The following is a 20,438-nucleotide window of genomic DNA, read 5'->3' as shown; positions in this document are numbered from 1 at the left end:
GTTTAGTAGCGAGTAAGCAATGGGAAGATTTGTTCATAATATCATCATCACAACTAAAGGCAAATATGAATTTCATCATCATATATGCATATGAAGACACGAGGGTTTCCGCTGTAAAAGGGTCTTTTCTCTTAATGGAGGAGATATTGGCGGTCGCCTTTTTCTTTACACCTAGCTTTACTTTATAGTTGGATGAAACCGCGCCCCCTGGCGGCCGAGGAAACCCGATGCAAACCCTCACGAGATCGTCTGATTTCTCCTCTGTCACATTGAACTACCAGCGGATTGAATGTGTAACCCCCCCAGTGATCGGATTGACGGAGGTGATGAGGCCTGACAGCTGAAACCTCCTTCAAATAAAAGAGTGAAAACATGAACTCGCTCGGAAGCAGCATCCCTGTGCGGACACATGTTGTTAACGTGAACTCTCGCGATAACTCGACGTCGACGAGGGGAGTGTCAAATTCCAAGAGAGGAGAGGAGATCCAGAGAGAGAGAGAGAGAAAGAGAGAGAGAGAGAGAGGGGCGCAAGGGTGAGTTTGTAAACACTTTATTACCATTTAAACTCTCCACAGTTATGTCGACCAGACTCAACGAAAGTAAAGTAGCAGCCGCTGCGATACTTTCACTGTTTGTCGTCGCGAAAAGTGCGTTAAAGTGTCCGAAGTGCTGCTGCAGCTTCATTGGGACCCATGTCTGTCGCTAAGTGTCAGTCCGCTAACAGACCACTGCTAGCTCTGCTAGCTCCTGTTCCCGTGGCTGCTCGCTCACGTCGCTAAAACACACCAGTTACGTTCGGATACAAGCCGACGCGTGTCTGCCGTCTGCGCAGAGCCCGCTCGTAGCGCTGTTATTACTCTTTTACAATGTGCGTTCGGCCTGTTGTTAACGCTAGCCACGCCAGCTAGCCATTAGTTTTGCGTGGATACAAAAAAGTTTATTCCAGGCTTTTAACCAATGAGGTTGAACCAGCCCGTGTTATTGACAGGGCGCAGAGCTGCTGCGTGCTTCAGACGCGGTTGAATGACGCGCTTGCAGCCAATTGCTGAAAAGAAAAGGCGGTCTTGTTACGGGAAAAGGCTGGGCTAAGCGTGCCCGTCCGCAGCCAGGAGGTAATGGAGGCTTAAAAAGACTAGACAAACTTTTTCAAGGCAGTGATCGCTGCCCGGTGAAAAAGTTAGCAGGACTCTGGGGGGGGGGTTTCACTGCGACACATGCGACCTCAACCTCTTCCCCACGTGCCCCGAAACCCCAGGAAAACATCTGCCCGTCTTGTTTTTTTGGCGGTAGAATATTGTACGATGATAATCTGGCTCTGCAGGGACAGCCTCAAAAGTCTCGAGTAATAATGATATCCATAGTATTGCAATTTGAGCTGCCTGACGCCCAAGGATCCGTATCCCCGTGCATGTCAACACCTTCATTAGGAATGTAGGTCATGTTTTTGGCTGAGTTGTGCCTCATTCCATCACATGTAAAAATGTTACACTAGAGAAAACTGCAGCCTGCACAGTTCAACCCAACATCTTGACCCACTCTCAGTGATAACATATATTTCATATGAAGGTCATTGCATACCTGCTGAATCTATATGTATATACGTGTGTGTACATGTGTTTATGCGTGTATGTGGATCATACACATGCAGAATTCTTGTTGATTTAGCAGCAGAGGCTGCTATTGACTCTACTTTACATGAAAAGCAACACATCAACATTGTCTTTGAACTTATAGAAACAAAAACCTTACGGCGAGTGCATGTAGTGTCGCTTTAGACAACTGCCTGGGGTCCGTCCTGCATTGTCCAGCATTGTCTGCTGGTTTGGCATGGACTTAGCTTTTAGGACTTGTTGGTCATGCAGACATGGATATAGGATTTCATTTGTTCCATTTACAAAATCTCATGTTCACTTTGCTTACATAAATACACATTGGCTGCACACACCCAGCTCCAGACTCAAGCTCTGGGTCGCTAAAGCTTGTAGCACACATTTCCAAGAACTCACCTTTCTTTCTTTCTTTTCATTAATTCACAGTTTCCCTATTTCCCCTCTCTCCTTCCCCCTCCCTTTTCTCTTTTTTCTTTTTGAGGGGTCTCCCCTACCCTCTGGCAATTCAAGCCTCAGATTCCAGAGTCATGGCTGCAGCACAAGCTATTAATACAGTTTGTTTAGTCAGTTTCCTAGCAGGCTGCATCAAACACTGGATGGCTGTGGCTGATTATAGCTGGGACTCGTTCCTGCACACCTGCTGAGTCGGAGAAATCCAAGTTAACGGCGAGACTTTGGCAGTGGCTCAATGAGTGGGTCAGGAATTAGGGCACTTTGAGTGCTTCCATGTCACCTTGGTGTTGAAAATCACTGGTCTTCATGTCCATGCCTGTAATGAATATCAGTGATGTGCATCAGGACTAATGTAGCTAGGTGACTATATTATTGTCTCGCAGAGTTGAGGTCTGAATGAAGCAGAGCATTTTGCAGTGTGCTGTAAAATGTTACACTGTCAACTTATTCATTTACCCACTCAATCTATTCTCAGTGAGACAAATTTGACAACCAAAGTAGTAAATAACCAGTGTAATTTTTTGTGTAGAGCTGCAGTTTTAAAAGATCTTCTTTAAAATAGATTGTCCTACCACAAAACCAAGCACCAGATGCTGAAGAAAAGACTTTAACACATCTTCTTTAATCAAGTTAATGCTTTGTTTGGGGGCATCTGTTAAAACAAATAGTGTTTTCTGCCCCTGTCATCTGGAATTTATGGTTGACTTCCCACAAGATCGGATCCCAGATTTCATGTTGGTACCAGCCAGCCAAGTTAATGTCGAGCATGTCTTTAGTGAGATGTAAACTCAGAATCTGTTCCCCCTCCTCACGCCAGATGTGTCCACTTCCCCACACAGTCCACACCCTTGGTATAATGAGCTAGACGGAGTATCTTGTTTGCAGACACATTTCTGCCCAAATAGACTTAGTGGATTGGAAGCACTTTGTGAGGGTCCTGGCACTGATCTGTTGTCTTTCTCCAGAGCATGGGAGGTCTGCAAGAAATCAGACTGCTCTGCTTCATCAGCCCTTTGATCAGGAAAGAGAGGGATGGAGCTTTCGCTTACAAATACGATGCGTACTCCTTTCCTCATAAAGACATGGAGCTGAGCGACACAACAGTTACTGGAGGCCTGTTACAGGCCCGGTGTCATGGGAGAGCGTTGTATTCCAGCGCAAGGCTTCAGTAATCATGTGTTGGCTCAGGGGCAGCTGTCGACGGAGGGAGGAAGGAGGAAAATGTACTGACTTCAACATTGGGAAAGCTTTCAGACATTTATGCCTCGCCAACATAATGAATAATCTGTCCCACTTAATAATGTAAGGCTACATGCTCAACCAATGTAGTTTTTACTACTGAGATTAGTGTGGTCAGTCCCTCTGTAATATTGCAATTCTAAACATGTTAACTTTTTTATTTATGGAATCTGTAGATTTTAAGTTGGATGATGTATAAACCGTTTTTGTGAAAAAACACGATAAAAAATATCTATACAAACATTTCAAGACATCAGAGATGGACGGAGGCTTTCCTGTTAAATGATCACAGTCAGTAAATATTCAGGAGGTGTATTAGTAAAGATATGTAAGACGTAAATGTTCAGAGGCAATTATTAAATCATTAAGGTCGCACTTTATCCCTGCTCATGATTGCATTTCAGCTGCACCTTATTGACTATTGCAATAATCAGTGGCTTTTGTTTATTGAAAGGTTTCCACTTGTATATATAGTGTGGTCCTTGATGTATGTTGCTGGTTGCTGCACTGTCAGTGGGGCGGTGTTGTGTAATAGCTGCCAGACGTCACTTTGGGCCAGCTGAGAGCGCTGAAACATTAATGTCCCTCGTTCGTCGCCATCGCCATCGCCACCCCTCCAATTCCCTGATTTAAATTTAATGACCACATTATTTTTCTAAACTTCCCAGTTTGTCTTCACGTGGAGGGGTTCCTCAGCTGTGCAGTGCAGTGTGGGGTGGAGTCTGGGACAGGGTTGAGGTGGGAGGAGGGGGTTGTGAGGAGTTGTTCTCCTCTGTGGAAAAACAGCTGATAGACGCTGTAAGCCTCTCACAGCTTTAGTTTATGTCAATGCAGCTTCAGGCCCGACAGGAGGAAAAAACAAACAGAAACATGTGCATACTCTTGACAATAGCGTGTGCTCGTAGAGAGGGTGGGGTGGTGGTGAGGGGGACCCATGGAAAGCTTTGGAAGGGTTTCCAGTGCGATCAAATGATGAACAATGTATTGCCAAGCTTTATACTTTGTTAACAACACACTAATAAAATCCTAAAAATAACTACAATGTCTAATATCTAACCAGAAGTTAAAGTCCAACAAAGATGTCCCGACTCTATTATTAATACGTACAAAAAAATCAGAAGTGAGCCAGCATGAAAAAGGAACTATTGTACGCTGACGCATTTTAATAAACGATTGTAAATTTCGAGGGTAAACAGTTTATTGTGATAAAGAGTTCAAATCATACTGTCCATTGACAGCAACAATTAAGTTGTCATTGTATTTCAACCCAATATCCAGCCAGAGAGACATGCAATTATCTCTGATATAATGAAAAAACGCAATCATTTAAAATTGTTGTCTTAAAGTTGCCATTTCCTGAACTTAAATTGCATTCAAGTTACCATTTTGAAAACTTAGTTGAGTGATCTGTTTGAATCAGGTAAACACTTGTACACTTAATATATCAATAGAAAAGTGGGAAGTGTCCACAACGGTTTTTCAAAGTCCAAGTAGATGTTTTGTTTTGTCCGACAGTTCATAACTTATACAGTTTAATAAGATATAAAACAGATAAAAACAGGAAATGTCATTTAAGGAAAAAAAAATTCTTAATTTTGCGCGTAAGATTATTTAAACGATTAATTGATTATCGGAATGAAAATTGCAACTCATTTTTATCTCAATCAACTAATTGATTACCAAAGTAATTCTTGCAGCTCTTTATGAGAGCACCAAAAGTATTATAACATTGTGTGTAAACATTGACTCAAACATTTCATTAGTTTTGTTAGTAACGTTGTGGAACCACTTGCATCAGTCACTTGTTTCTCCACACAGAGAAGTTAGAGTCAACTAGAACCACAAGTACAAGTGAGGTACAGTGTGAATGATGTGTGTACTGTGGATTCACATGAGAGTTCTCAATAAAGTGGATGAAGATGAGTGAAACAGAAACTGTGCAGAGTCAGAAACAGCTGAATCAGAGAGAGAGAGAGACTGACTGAGGGGTTTCAAGCATGGAAAAGGTTGAGCGAGGCAGGAGAAGTGGGAAGCAGGAGTGGTAATGAGAGAAGGAGGGACTGGAAGTGAGGGAAAACGAGACACAAGAGAAGGAGGAGATGTCTTTGTGTAAATGGTAGCTGCCGTCCTCTTTTGTAAGCGGCTCCTCATTGGCCAGCCAGAAGCCCCCCTGTGTGAAGGAAGTATCACCAGGGAAACTTCGTCTCGCTGCCTCTGTGCGTGTTTTCCTTTTTGCCAGGGTTATTTTTAAATAGCATTCGGCTTCCTGCTCAGACTAAGGACTACAAGCCACAGCATCCCTGTTTTGTTGTTTTCAGGATTTTCCACTTCACAAATCAAGAAAAGCCGCAGCAATGTTCTCCTCTTCTCCTTTCCCACAGCTACATTGCAAGCTCTTTGCAAAAATGGGGGACGACCGACCTTTTGTGTGCAGTGCTCCTGGCTGTGGACAGGTAAGTCCTCTCCTGCTTTCAGGTGTGTGCATGTGGATGTGGTGTAGTGTTCTTGCCTTTGTGTAAGTACTCTCCAACAGCCGGCTGTAACTGCTTATGGTTGAACATATTTTCCGTCTGAAAGAAAATTAACTGAAAGCAATAAAAATAAATTGTACTTGACATCAGACTTTTTGTATTTGAGTCTAAAAAAGCTTCATTAATATACAATGAGTGAACCTGAAGACCGTGAAAGAACATGTGTTCTGCCAACAAACTTGTTCTTCCTGCCAGAATTACCTAACTAACTGTGATTTATGCTGCACTCTTGAATGATCATCACACCAATAGCTTTCAAGCTAGCATGTGGTCTTGTGAGACAATGCTGTCTCCTCCAGCCGTGACTCAGTGGAAGCTCCAGTGAGTAATCAGAGCGCAGTTATTGTTTCAACCTGTCACTGTTGACTTCTAGCGCCTGCAGACACAGGTTACAGCCGCTCAGTGACTCAGCTGAGTGCCAATAGTGTGCTCACATGCCAGTAACGTGGTGCGTTGTCGGGACTTGGCCTGAAAAACAGTATATTAAAAGGAGTGTGTCCTTGGACTCACGATTATTCAACACAGGAAATATCATGTCTAATGTTGTGCTCAATCAGCCGTCTGATGCTGTGTGCAGCCGGGTGTGACATCCATACAGCAAGAGATGGATTGTCTCTCAGGGGGTCTGGATGAAGAAAGTGTTTATGTGGTTTAGAAACATTTGTTATTTGTTCGTAAGCCCACCTCTGATTAGAAGGGATCTGTTTGACACGTGGTCTGTGGTTTGAACAGTTAAACATGTGTGCGTTGGGTAAATAAATCCTGATTTTGTTTGGTTTCTTTCTTCTTAGAATATTATGGACAACTGGGGACCCCTTTCTTGATAGAAAAAAAGACATTTTAACTTTCCTTTGACATGTTTCGGTGTCGTAAATACTCTGCATATTTCATGGGAAGACATCATTATTTATTTAGTTTGACAGTTAAGGCAAAAGAATCACGCGGAAGCATTTCAAGGCAAAGTGACAGTCGATGATGGTTCGGGTCTACAGCTGCGGCCATCTCCTCAGCTTTGTTTGACTGTTAAACCCTTGTATAAACAGGCCTGGGAATCGTAGTATGGTGTGATAGTGCTAGATGTTTGGGTGTGTTTTTGATATCACCACCTTACTTTTAGCAATATAAATATGTTGTTTACTTAGAAATTTACAATTAAGTCTGAAATATTAAAGGTTAATTACTTTTCTTTAGACTTAAGGGGCAGCAGAATAAATTGAAAACACAACACTGAAATATTGTCTTATACTTCTTCTCTTTTAGCTCTGCTTTTGGTCTCGGCTAATGCCTCAGGAAAATATCTGACTCTGAATCTGATAAGTGCTCCATTACGTTCATGAGCGGCCGTTAGTTGGTAACGTTTGTGTAACTGACATTTTGATGAGGACAATACAGCGGATTTATTATTGGATTATCTGCGTGAATAATGGACTCTGTGCTGCTCTACATTGAAATACGGTTTTTCTTTGATGTTGCAGCTGCCCCAAATAAATCATTGTAAATGAAACAGCAAAAGTTATATCAGTCACCTTAGGTATCACTATACAAATTGTAGACGAGAAAGTCTGTACTGTTACTTATGGATTTTACTGGCCTTTAGTTTTGTGTACATTTAGACACACAAGCGTCGTATGTCTAAATACTGTTTTACTGCTGCCCTTTAGAAGCAACAGTTGTCTACCAGGAAAGTCTGAATCATGCCCATAATAGAACATGGGTGATTGACTCCTGGCTTTGCTTAGGGTTTTCCTTTTAACAACAACAACAGCAACAACAACAGCAGCAGCGGCAGTCCCCCATTTTATGATGCCCAGTATTTAGTGTGCGGAGAATGGTAATCTGAGCTGCCAGTATCTCATACAGGGGAGATTAGCCGGATAGATAGTTCTCTCCACAAGACCCAGCCGCCTTGTTCAGGGGAAAGAGACAAATGAGACATGTAGTTGTACTGGTGATGCTGCCTGGCAGGGCTAAAAATAAGTCCCATGACACTTGACTGTGTTTCCACTTCACTCTCACGACTGAACTCGCAACTGCTACGCGGCGCCCTAAAATAGGCTGCAGCGAATGGTGAATAGGCTGGTGCCAGAGCCAAGATTATTCCTCCTACGTCTCTGACTTATTCGCCTCGCCACTTCTCCAAAGAAGAAGTGGTGTGTCTCAGAGGACGGGATGGCTGCTGGTGTTCTGTAGCTTCCACTGTGGATACCTGATATTGAGCAACAGGACATGTAGATTAATGTAGAGCTTTACTGAAATACAGTTTACTGCATCCACATGCTTTACTCATTGTTGCACAACAATAAGATCCCTTCTGTAGAAATATTGCACTTGCGTTTAAAGCATTTGTTTGGATGTGTCAGCTCATATTTGGTATTTTCCCATGCTAGTAGTTTTACAATTTTTCATAATTTTGTTGACACTTAAAACAATTGCTCATTCTTGACATTTCTGTGGTCCTAAAATAATTTCAGGGCTCATCCATACAAGCCCTCTTTCTTTATTCTTTTCAGATTCTAGTAGATGTAAGGATATTTGAGCCCGTGTCCTGCGGCTATAAAGGGCTCATACAGGGTTTTTTAAGACAGGAGGAATTGTACAGATACAGTTTTCTTTGTGGTTCGTCACATAATGTACATTGTATAGGCTGCGAAAGATTATCTGTCTGTGGCTATTGCAATATGATATCAGGGTTTAGGTCAACAGAAAAAAGTAGACAATTAGCTCTAAGCTAATTTATATAATGTACTTATCTTTCCTCTTATCTTCTCGCTCACTTGTTCCAGAGGTTCACCAATGAAGACCACTTGGCCGTACACAAACACAAACATGAGATGACACTGCAATTTGGACCACCCAGGACCGACTCTGTCATTATAGCAGGTATTCTTTGTTTACCAGACAAACACTCTTCCTCTTTGTTTCATAACTACTCCCGTCATTCAGATGAAAACTGTTTTAGCTTCCCTCAGCTCTGGCGTATTCCAACACTGTTAATGCAATCTTAAGAAAAGCAGCCTCACATCCATGACATGGGTATCTATATTCATTGCAAAGTGTGAACCATGTGTGAAAGTGTCACTTATAGTCATCTGTGATCGTTTCCATTTGCCAGACCAGACACCTACTCCCACTCGCTTCCTAAAGAACTGTGAGGAGGTTGGTCTGTTCAACGAGCTAACCACCTCCTTTGATCAAGACGAGGATGAAAAGAGGGCCAAAAGCTCTGTAAGTAAGGACGTGGGGTTGATGAAATCTGTGTTTATATCTCTCTGCGTGGAGGTGTGTGTGTGTGTGTGTGTGTGTGACTGCATGTATCTATGCATGTATTACCGCTACAGAGGCCAAGGGAATTTTCTGAGAGACAGTCAAGTGGACAGTCATTTTTTACTTCCTTCTTTTTTACCCTATGTAATAAAAAAATATTGCTTGTAGAAATTCCGGCCTTGTGCTACTACTATTGTAACCATTTGTTAGAGTGATTTTATTAAGTTTCACTTTTGTACATTGCTTTAAAAATATTCATATATTGCATGAATTGAGGCTGTGGTTGTTTGGTTTGAGTGTTAAATACCCACTTCCTTTTTTAACGTACTGTAGTCCGTGAGAATTGTATCTTTGATAAGTAGTGTGAACTGACTCCCTTTATCTCTGTCTCCCTGTCGCTGTCCTTCTCAGCTCACTGCAGCCAACTCTGTGGCTTTGGACATGACCCTGCAGACATCATCAGAAGTGAAGGTGAAAGAGGAGGAACCTGTAGAGGTCGACTCTTCGCCACCAGACAGCCCCGATTCTTACTCTGGACAGTCTGACAGCAGCATAGAGTATCTGGTTAAAGGAAAGGTAGGAGAGAACTGGAAGTAGGGGATGAGTGGATAAAGAATAGAGCCTAAACTTCAAATAATGTAGAAAGAGTAAAGCTCGTTATAATTTTACAGTGTTAAAAAAAGGAAGGGAACCATGTTTTCTCCTTTTCTGAGAGATTTAATGTCAGACATATTTAAAAGCAGTCTTTGAAATGTGTTTTCCCACACTTATGTCCTAGGACACCCCCCCTAGGAGTTCAGCCCCCACCCCTACTATTGTGCGTCCAGGTTCCCTCCCATTACACCTGGGCTTTGATGCCCTCCAGCCCACTATGCCATCACCGACTTCTGTTATCACACAGGCACCACCCTCCAATCGTACTCTGGGGTGAGTAATGCTCTGTCAACTTCCTTCTCCTAACCTCTGCTGACCTTTGTTGACCTTTTATTGTGTGTGTATGTGTGCATGTACAAAATAATTTAAAAAATGTCTTTATTGATCATAAAATGATGACCCATCATATAAGCGATGTCATAGATGTCACAATGAAGTCAGAAAATGTCGTCATAGTTCAAGGTATCATTGCATCCTATAGCTCTTAAGACATGACTTGAAGCTTGTATAGATCCCCAATAATTTGGTAGGAATTATGTCATAATGACGTCATAGTGTAGTATTGCATTAACTTTAGCAACCAATAAGATTAGAGACACAATCTACAGTTTTCTTTAGATTAACCATCGGTTATCTTATGATATAAATTATATTAAATGGTATTATTACAATATGAAAACATTAGCATTCCCTATTTGCTGTATATACAGTGCAAACACATGGTATGCATTTCCCCTCTGATACTTTTCATTTTAAAATGGCCATCGGGTAGTTTTAAAATTCATAAACACTTTTTCACCATTTGTCATGTATCCTGAAAAACCTGGTTAACAAATTTCACCATGTTGACCAGTTTTCCAGTCATGGAAAATGAGACGAAAAAGTCAAATGTCCTGCGAAATGTTGTGTGGTCCTGGAAAGTTGTTGCAGCATCCTCCAGATTTTCTTTGGCTGAGAAGGAACTACTGGGCTTTCAATCAGAGATCCCCAAAACTGATAACATAGCCATCTGAAAGATCCAAGTTCTGTTCCGGATCATGTTCATGTTGTAATTCATGCATGAGAGTATTTTGAATAGACTTCCCTCATTTACAGTACGTTGTAGAAACGCTGTGAACACAGCCGCAAGTCATGTCACATGGTAGCATATGCATGTTGCATGATGCTATAACTTAAACTCTGAATTACGTAAGTGATGTTATCCTTCAAATGTAAATATTAGCCACAGCTGACTGATAAATCTGGTTGTTTTGTATTATGTTTATAGATGATTGATGCTTTCTTCCCAACTTGTTTTCAATGGTTGAATAATGTTAAATTGGTTGAGGTGGTTTCAGATGTGTGTTGATCATTGTTGGCTAATAATAAATGGGAACCCGGGGCATTTCCCACAGAATGGAGAGAGGGTGGGAGAGAGATGGAGGCTTACATCTCTACAAAGAAGCAGCGGCACAAAGACTAAGGTAGAGATCTTTTATGTTATTATGAAAAGTGTACATTGTTTTTGTTTCATTATGTAAATGGAGGGGAAAATTAGACTATGGAGCACTGCCACAGTCTAGGTAATTAATGGTAAAAACTGCATTGTCAAAACAATGAATTAGAGCCCAACTGTAATCTAACTGAAATACTACTTTTTTACTTTACTAACATTCAAACACAATGCTGCACTGCTGAGGTCATTCGGACCATAACATGGTCAACTTTTTGCAGTGGATGAGATTATCACAGTGGTTGACAGACTTTTTCTGGCCTTCCCCTGTTCAGACGCTGGAAAAAGCCTTGTGAAAGTCTCTTAACAAAGTAAACAGGATAGAATATGTGTGATAAACGTGCGATAAAAAAGAGTCAGTGGCAGATATGCGAGCAAACTAGGGCTGTATTCATAAAGCTCCCAAGTACAATGAGTTGCTCATTGTAATGAAATTCTAAGAAAAATCACTGAATTATTTTTGTTCTCTCAGAATTTCCACTCAGTTAATGTAGATCGTTAATAAGATAAAAGATAATTCACAGGTGATCCGATCAAGTGGACTCCTCTAAGTACAGGTGTGAACGAACACAAAATTAATTGATAACACATTGCAGATCTGATCACTCAGACCACAACTGGAGGTGGACGCATGTTGCCACATTGTGTGAGCACAAAAGTGTCCTGGGTCCCATTGAAGGGCCACAAGCTGATGTCTGATGACCAGCTACAGGTTAATACTGAAACTGAAAGATATTGGGAAAAAGTGTTTTTACACTTACTTTAGTGCAAGCATCTCTAGACTACAACACATGACCACATGTACGCACAACCAAAATTAGATGTTAATTTGCTGCACTGAATTCTCCCACGCCTGCCTCTGGGCCTGTGCTGTAACACTGGGACCACATTTTCCTCATAAAATGGTGTTATGTTTGTCAACTAATTGAGAAAATGGTAAACATTGGGCATCTCTCCAGTTGTTATTATCTGGATCTTTCACTTAACTTCATTGCTTTTAGAAAAAAAAATAAAAATTACCAGCATGGTAAAGCAAAATAAGCAAATAAATAAAACCACAATCAGCATAACAGGCTTCTACACAAGTAAGGCTGGAATTCCAAATAATTTGTAGACTGCTTTTGAAGCAAGGTAATTGCCTAGGGATGGGTGATATGAAGTCAATATCACGATTATTTGAAACTTTTACCTCGATTACGATTAATGAACGATTATTTTATTACACCCTCCCCCAATGGGGCACATCCCTGGGCGCATTACTCAGTGTCGGTCAACAAGAGACTCTGCTCCTCTGCTCTTTTCTAAACACTCACACGCAGAAGTGATCTTTATAAAAAACCTGCTGAATGCATATTTATGTTCCTGGATAAACAGGGCGTTGTGTCTTCTGCAACAGTGAAGTTAAAACACATAATCTGCGGGAAGGACTTCTCTCCTGTCTGCAGAAGTGTATAGGACACACTCCTGCCTGTGTGTGTATGTGGGTCTCCTCGCCCCTGTCGCGCTTCACACAAACTGACGATCACATTTATTCAGTTATTAATCGATGATGTCAGATCATGAATCCCGATCGTTCCTGTCACTTCGCGTCACATCTCGCGTGTGTGTGAAACCCGACAGTTCCTGAATGCATGCATTAGGGAAACTATTAACCAAATTAACTGACATGAGCAAAATTAGGTCGTTAGAGGTTATAAATGTCAGTTTCCATACATTTTCTGGTATTTGCCCAGCCCTATAATAGCCTATTCATAATTACACCATTTTTAGATGAGACTTTATTCGCGTATTTAGAAACTGAAAAAAGTCTCAGATCTCTAGAAAAGACTGAGATATAACATCGTCAGTTTGCTGGTTCCAAAGCTGTTCTGAACCTCTATGATTCTCTAAGAGCTATGATGGTATAACAAACATTGTGTTTTTGACTTAAATTTGATACATTTCTGGGTATATGCAGTTTTTGTCTGCAGAGCTTGGAGTAATGATTGTTGTAAGTGTGGTGCTACTTGCTGTGTTACAGAAACTCAAGGGGAGATACATTTTCAGTTTTACAAAGATGACAAAATCCCCAGTTCCTGTATAACTGTATTTTCAATGCAAATTTTTTGGCCTAGTTATTTTAACTGTAATGTCTCATCTCTAGGCACCTCACGATTAGATTCGATTCAGATTCAGAGGGCTACGATTCCATGATAAAATGCATCTTGATGCATCAAAGAATTTTAATATTCTATTCTATTTTTTTTTCCTATTCTATCACTGTGTGACTAGAGGTGTGCATCTTCAATAACCTCATGATTTGTGTTTTTATAAAGTACTTTAGACTTTTACTGTGATTACAGTACGTGTGCTGTAATTTACTAAATAAGGTTTTCAATTCAAAAATCTGACTACAACAGTCAGTCTATAACAGTGGTCAGTGCTCTCCACATTGATTTGACATTCATTCAGTTTAGACTTGTGTGCTGCATCTTTAGCCTTTACTTTATCACAGATGCAGAGACGTCCACGTCCGCTTTACAATGCATCGAAGAAACAATTAATTTTCCCACCTCAAGTAGACATAAAAGTTGTAATGTAATGTAATGTTGTCCCTCTGCCTCTTTGCCTGTCTAGTTCGCCAACCAGCCACTACCCCATGATGATGCTTCCCTCTGGCCAGGCAGTGCCTTTGCTCCCTGGTCCTGTACAGATACCCTCTGTAATTAATGTAAGGCTGACCAAACCTTATGATATGTTTTATTTCATTTATATAATGAAGAAGTTGCTTCAAGTTGTTAATACATGTGTATTTATGTATCATGTCTGGTCTCCAGCTGGCCCGACCCTTGTGCATGGTACCCAACATTCCTGGGATCCCTGGTCCTCCTCTGGGAGGCAGCAGCAGCGGCTCTAACTCCCCCTCTGGCTACAGCATCCACTCAGAGGCCAAGATGGTCAGCTCTAGATTAGCTCTCTATTTTTATCTCTTTATCTGTTCTTTTTGTCTCCATCTTCACCCTCCAGCCTTCCTCTGCACTGGCTTAGTTTGTTCATCATATGACTTTCTACTGCAGTTGCTTGTTTATTTAACCCTTACACCACGACAACACATTTGTACCGAATTCATGATTATACAGAGAAAAAATTCAAGTAACAAGTGTAACATTGGTGCCAAAAAAAGGCAGGGGATAATTTGTTGACATGCAGAATTTTTCTGGGCTCAGGTACATACTCGTAATAATACTTATCATGATGTATTAAATGTGCTGTTGAGCACATTTGTGCCATCAGAGCCAATGTCAACTATTTTCAAAGCTCTAAAGTTTATTTTTAAAATGGGATAATAGTCATATTATATAGCAACAACATCAAGCAACAACATCAAGCAACATCTTCTGAAATTGTTCCAGGAACATGCAAAGCCTCCAGATCTGAACTCAATACAAAAGGGATAGAACAGGATGTCACATGAATGTGCTGCTGAAAATAAGCTGGAACTGTTCGACGCTGTCAGGTCAACACGGGCGAGGATCTCTGCAGAGTTAGAGCACCTTTTTAAATGAACTCCTCAAAGGATTCAGGGAAGGGGCGGTACAACCTGGCACTGGATTACATTTCATCATGAATACATCAGAGATCTAGTAGAAAACCCAGTCAACAATATTTACTGCATTTAAAAAATGCACACAGTACAGCCTGTCTTCAAAGCACAAACATTTGTTCCTAAAATAAATTGGCTTTAGTGACATGATGGAGCACAAGTGTGTATAACTGTAAATTAGTTAAAATAGAGCACAATACACAAAAAATACCCCCCCCTCACTAAACCTGAACTGTGGTTTCATTAATTTCTTTGTCCGTTTATAGTGTTGTGGTCCTTTCTATTGTTGGGTTAGACTATTCTGATCCCTGTTTACCTTTTGCTGATATTGGTTTTATCATTTTTTCTCCTTCAGCGTCTGAAGGCTGCGCTGTCCCAGCAGAGCCCGTCAGGACAGAGTATGGGGATGTTTTCCATGGGCGGCAGCCCCATGGTGCCTCAGAGGGCAGAGCAGAGCCAGCTGCTCGTCCAGCAGCCAGATGCTCCATCACCTGCACAACCACAGGTACACAGGTCATCTATAGTGAAGGCCTTACCTTCAACTTGATTTTCACATCTAGTACCGATGTGACTTAAACTTGGGAAGTTTTAAAAAATACCCAAACATAATAAGGCTTGTTTAATATGTGGCATATCCCCTGTTTCAGTTACAGAAAATGGGGGTTGTACTGCTTGTATTGTGATGACTATGTCCTGCTCTGACTAAAATTATGAAACTATGATTCAAACTTCCCTTTTCTTTCTTGTCTTGCTTCCGCTTCTCTCCCGTCTGTTGTTTTCTTTCTCACCCTCCCCTAGGTATCACCCGCACAGCCTACAGGTGGGCGGCGGCGGCGGACGGCAGACGATGACCCAGATGATCGAAGGCAGCGCTTCCTCGAGAGGAATCGGGCCGCGGCGTCGCGCTGCAGACAGAAACGCAAACTGTGGGTCAGTTCCCTCGAGAAGAAGGCTGAGGAGCTCTGCAACATGAACGTCTCACTGTCGGTGAGTGGGCCTGGAGTGGGTGGGCAGAAAGGAAATGTGGCCTGTGGGAGGCCTGTGTTAGTGTGTGTATAGTCACACTTACTGCGCCCATTTGTCAGGCGTTCAACTAGTCAAGGAAGTTTAAGAGGTACTGTATGTTTCAATTAGCAAAATCAATTTCAGGGAATAATTGGTCATTCTACAAGAGTTGAAACTGTGGAACCCATCACAACTTGTTCCACATCCTCATTGAGTTTCAGGTCAATTTTACACCTTATTTCCACTGCGAGCTTTACAGCAACTCTTACCTGGAAAACAACAATAACATTACACTAGTGGAAAACAGTTTTATAGGTCTGACTGTTTCGTATTATGTGACCAAGCATTAATTGTAATTTTTCTTTGGGTTTCACTGCATGACTATAACTATAATGTTTAACATTGATCGGCCTGATTCTCCATGCTCTCAGAATGAAGTGTCTCTGTTGCGGAACGAGGTGGCTCATTTGAAGCAGCTGCTGCTGGCCCACAAGGACTGTCCTGTTACCAACCTACAGAAGAAGACTGCCTACCTAAGTGAGCCCTGCACAATGAAGCCATGTTGCTCATCTAGTGGTATTTAAAATGACAGGACACTTGATGTAGAACTGTGTTTCTTCCGTATCTATTTATAGTGAAACAGGTGACTATGCAAAGCATTTGCGTCATATTATGACTATAATTCACCACCAATCATCACTGTTTAAGATTTTTCGTGGTGTAGTCCAAAATCCAGGTTTATATGTTTTTTTTAGTGGGATACAAATAAAGGCAAGACATAACAAATATGTATTTTTGCCATTTCATAATAAATTAGCATGCTAATTACTACTGTACCCTGTACTAAACAGCTTACAGCTCATTTGTTTGGTTTAAAACCCAGCATCTGAAAGAGGAAAACCTAAAATCATTGGCAAAATAAATTATTGATATTTCTAAAAGCTGATTGTAAGATAACATATATAATTAAGACCTATTAGGCTACATATTCAAATCGTTGTTTCATTTAGCTTTTAATGTTTTTTCCCTGGGACTGGGATATGGTTGCTAAATTCAGCTACATTTCAACTGCAAATATGATATCCAATTCTTTTCAGTATGAAGTTTTGAGCATAATGTATATTCAATTTAAAAGTTAAATTTGTTGGTTGATTTAAATATGAATTTTATATATATGTGTTGTGTTTTTTTTCTGTGCAGTGGCAGAGGAGAGCATGAAAGACACCTCAGAGCCCACAGGTTCTCCTGCCCCGGTGATCCAGCACAGCTCCTTGGCGCCCAGCCACTCTGCAGTGCACAACGGCCTCAGCTCAAGGGCAGCGGCAGAGGCCATGGCGATGTCTGTGCTGGCAGGAATGGGCCAACAGCAGAGGGCTGAGAGTGGACCCTCTCATATTATCATGGCATCAGCACAGTCTCAATCTGCTGCCAGATGATGAGCGATGCCACCATGGCCAAGACTTGGCTCACCACGAGGGGAAATAAGAGCAGAGGACACCCCCCTCCCCTCCCATCTTCCTCAATCTAGAAATCCAAATATCTCATCTTTTGCCCCGCCCCCTTTCTCCTCTGCTCTCTCCGACCCTCCTGTGGAGCCATCATGCTGTGGCCTGGAGCTCAGCAGCAGCCTTCTGGGAACGGACTAAGACTTTTGAGAGAGCTTCCTGTTCACTTTGCCACAGACTACAGGGGCTGGACTCCAACCCCCACCACCCACCCAACCACCCCTCGTTTCCCTTAATGCCTTCCTCACCCTCAGTCAAAATGAATCTCCACTGGACTGTCGGACTGCATCACCCTTGAGTGTACTGTCATATCGAACTCCCCCACATTGACACGTACCACACATGTGCACAGCTTGAAACACACACGTGTTGCATAAACACTCATGATCAAATCAGACACCCAACAACACACACGACTTCACACTGTTTAGGGAATAGTGCCTTTTGCTCCTCGACTTTTTAGCCATATACACCCACACATGCCATCACTGCATACGTCCCAATACATCCTCAACTCCAAAGACACAGCAGCTGTCTAGACTTCCGTGACTTGGATCTCAAATGTTCACGTAAACCTTTTGTAAATGGTTCCACCTCAAGGCGATCTCAACATGGACCCAAAATCTTACCTCAGTTACTCCCCTTTATGATAGAATTTATAAACTGTGTGTGTGATTGGCTCTGTGTGTATGTATTTATGTACATCAGAACATAGCAGTTTGCCTACTCCTGATCTAATACATTAATATTTAGATTGTTAGCATGTGACTTTTTTATTAGGGTGTTCTTTTCATGATACAGTATGTGCAGCTATATTTTTTTAAACAAATTGGCACATCCTCCCAGATTAGTCCACGGAACCAAAATACATTGGACTACCCAAATCAGTTTAGTGCCCTGAAATAATTTAGTTTGAGCAATAATTTTTGTGACCTGAAGGGAATTTCACCTCTCCTCTCCTTCTCACGTTTCCTCTAAAAGAGGCAGTTTTACTGTTTATTGGCTTGTAAGTGGATGCCTTTTTTCCATTTCATCTGAAACTGTTCTAGTGACTGTGTTTCTCTGTGTGGGCCCTGGACTTACTGTAACTGTTATTTTCACACTTCTCAGGATGGTTGCACATCCTTGGTGCTCGCTGGAGGTGCAATGAACCCCTTATTGTCTTTAGCTCTTTACCAAACCTCAAGTAAGCCATAAAAAAATCCGATCTCTGAATCTCCAAAGACCACCAGATACTTGTCCTGGGGCGGGCAGTAAAAAGCTGGACTGTTATTTTGCGATTCAGAGGTCACAGTGACACAATCTACAGTTTATCACTGCTTGTTATTTGCACTTACTCACAATGTCACACACAATTACTGGTCATTTTGCCTTAAGATCACATCGGTGCCTCTGATATCCCCTCTTTAAAACATGCAGAGTTGCTCATGTGAAAATCCAGAACCATAGCAAAACATATTTCCCCCCAATTGTTCATTTCATCCAATGAAAAAACAATGAATCAACCTATCAATAAAAGATTCCTCGTCAACCTCTAAAAATTAAAAATAAATTTGAATTTGGACTCTTCTCAGTGACATTTAATGATGTAATACTTTTGTGTCATCTGGTGGAGGGACACAGCAAAGACTTCTTCACTGGTAAAAGCTTTGAGGGAGGAAAACGTCTTGTGACTGGTCTCCAAATGACTTCATTTTTTTAGAAATCCCACAAAGATATTTTACCCAGATATCAATATATTTTTACATGAACACCTATACAAGCGGTTTTCTTTTCTTGTTTATTTTTCCTGTATATTCTTGTCCCTCTTCTGTCTGATGTGATTGTGTATTTGCAAGATGTGATTTTTCAAAGACAAGATATCTGTCCATTAACATGAGGGCATGTCTTTATGCACTAAAATAATGCAAGTTTATTGTTGCTTTGTATTTCTGTTCATTTAAGTATTTGCGATTCTCTTGGTCTGTGTTTTCAGATGATATTTTTCTCTCTCCCTTCTGTACTGTATACATGAATGGGAATTTGCTCAGAAACTTTAATACTTTAAACCTTTGACTGAACATTTTGTCCTGCAGTCCTGACGTCGAGCCCGGCATTTTGTTGTACTTTGAAGCTGGCGCTATATTTGTCTGGCAGTCCCTTCTAGACGATTGTTCATATGAAATGAAAATTTAAACTATATTTAGCTTTTATGTTTTCATGTAATTCATGTCATCGGCACCTTTTTTTGTCATTTCTTTGTTTTCCTCTGTTGTGTTCTGTTTTCAGCTCTATACAACTCGTCATAATGCTTCTGATTGTACTGATGAATATAGAAACAAATTTCTTTAACACAGATTTGTTTTTTTGTTTTCCCCACAGAAACGAAACGTCATTAGTCCTTTTTCAAAGAGATTTTATCCCCTGTTTTATCCTTGCTAAGATGAATTTGGTCATGTTTTTGATGGTCCTTGTCTAACTTATTTTTACTTAATTGGTTAAATAACTGTAATCATCACAGTCTTTGGCATATTGATGTTAACTAGAATTGTCATGAGAAGAGCAATTTAAATGAAAAATGCAACATTTTGAAAGTTGCACGTTGTGTTTAAATGGTTTTTCACACTCCCATTGTTGGACTGATGTTTTCAGAAATTGTCCTATTGTACATATCTGTACTATATGAATATATTAACTTTTCCATGCATGTCCAAGTGGAATACTATGAACACTTACGTACAGTGCTGCAGTTTTAATTAAAGAAACTACATCTTAATGAATATCAGACCGTTTCCTTTGTTTTCTGGAATGCAGAATGTCTACTAATATTTACTTAATATTCTGAATGTAGGGACATTGAACTGCTCTGTTAACACTTGTATCTAGTGTTCCCTCTCTCCAGACAGTACTCTGGTTGTAATTGAATCATTATTTCATGTACTTTTAAAGTAAAATCCGAAATTCTACTTTTTTAGGCCTCCGTGCTGGTGATAGCCAGTGGTTGTTGTTTTTGTGTTATCTGTCCGTCCCATTCTTGTGAACACGATATCTCAACAAACCTCGAGGGAATTTCTTCAACTTTGGTACAAATTCTTTTCTTTTGGACCCATGGATGAATTGATT

At 41.0% G+C, this 20,438-nt stretch overlaps 1 protein-coding gene across 2 annotated transcripts; it reads left to right on the top strand.

The window, feature by feature from the left end:
* Positions 1-482: 482 nt before the first annotated feature.
* atf7a (activating transcription factor 7a) lies at positions 483-20,095 on the top strand. Of its 2 annotated transcripts, XM_035158875.2 has the most exons (13): positions 483-533; positions 5,684-5,755; positions 8,617-8,713; positions 8,946-9,058; positions 9,509-9,673; positions 9,876-10,024; positions 11,146-11,214; positions 13,860-13,953; positions 14,060-14,179; positions 15,182-15,331; positions 15,625-15,813; positions 16,263-16,368; positions 17,032-20,095. In XM_035158875.2, the coding sequence occupies exons 2-13, from the start codon at positions 5,708-5,710 to the stop codon at positions 17,265-17,267; spliced, it is 1,536 nt and encodes a 511-aa protein (XP_035014766.1). In that variant the 5' UTR covers positions 483-533; positions 5,684-5,707; the 3' UTR covers positions 17,268-20,095. The 2 variants fall into 2 exon arrangements, with proteins under 2 accessions (XP_035014766.1, XP_035014765.1); XM_035158874.2 differs by lacking the exon at positions 483-533 and having other exon boundaries at positions 4,855-5,755.
* The last annotated feature ends 343 nt before the right edge of the window (positions 20,096-20,438 follow it).

This window comes from Hippoglossus stenolepis, chromosome 6 (assembly GCF_022539355.2).
Source record: "Hippoglossus stenolepis isolate QCI-W04-F060 chromosome 6, HSTE1.2, whole genome shotgun sequence".
In the NCBI taxonomy this organism is placed as follows: Eukaryota; Metazoa; Chordata; class Actinopteri; order Pleuronectiformes; family Pleuronectidae; genus Hippoglossus; species Hippoglossus stenolepis.
This window is presented reverse-complemented; position numbering and strand designations above follow the sequence as displayed.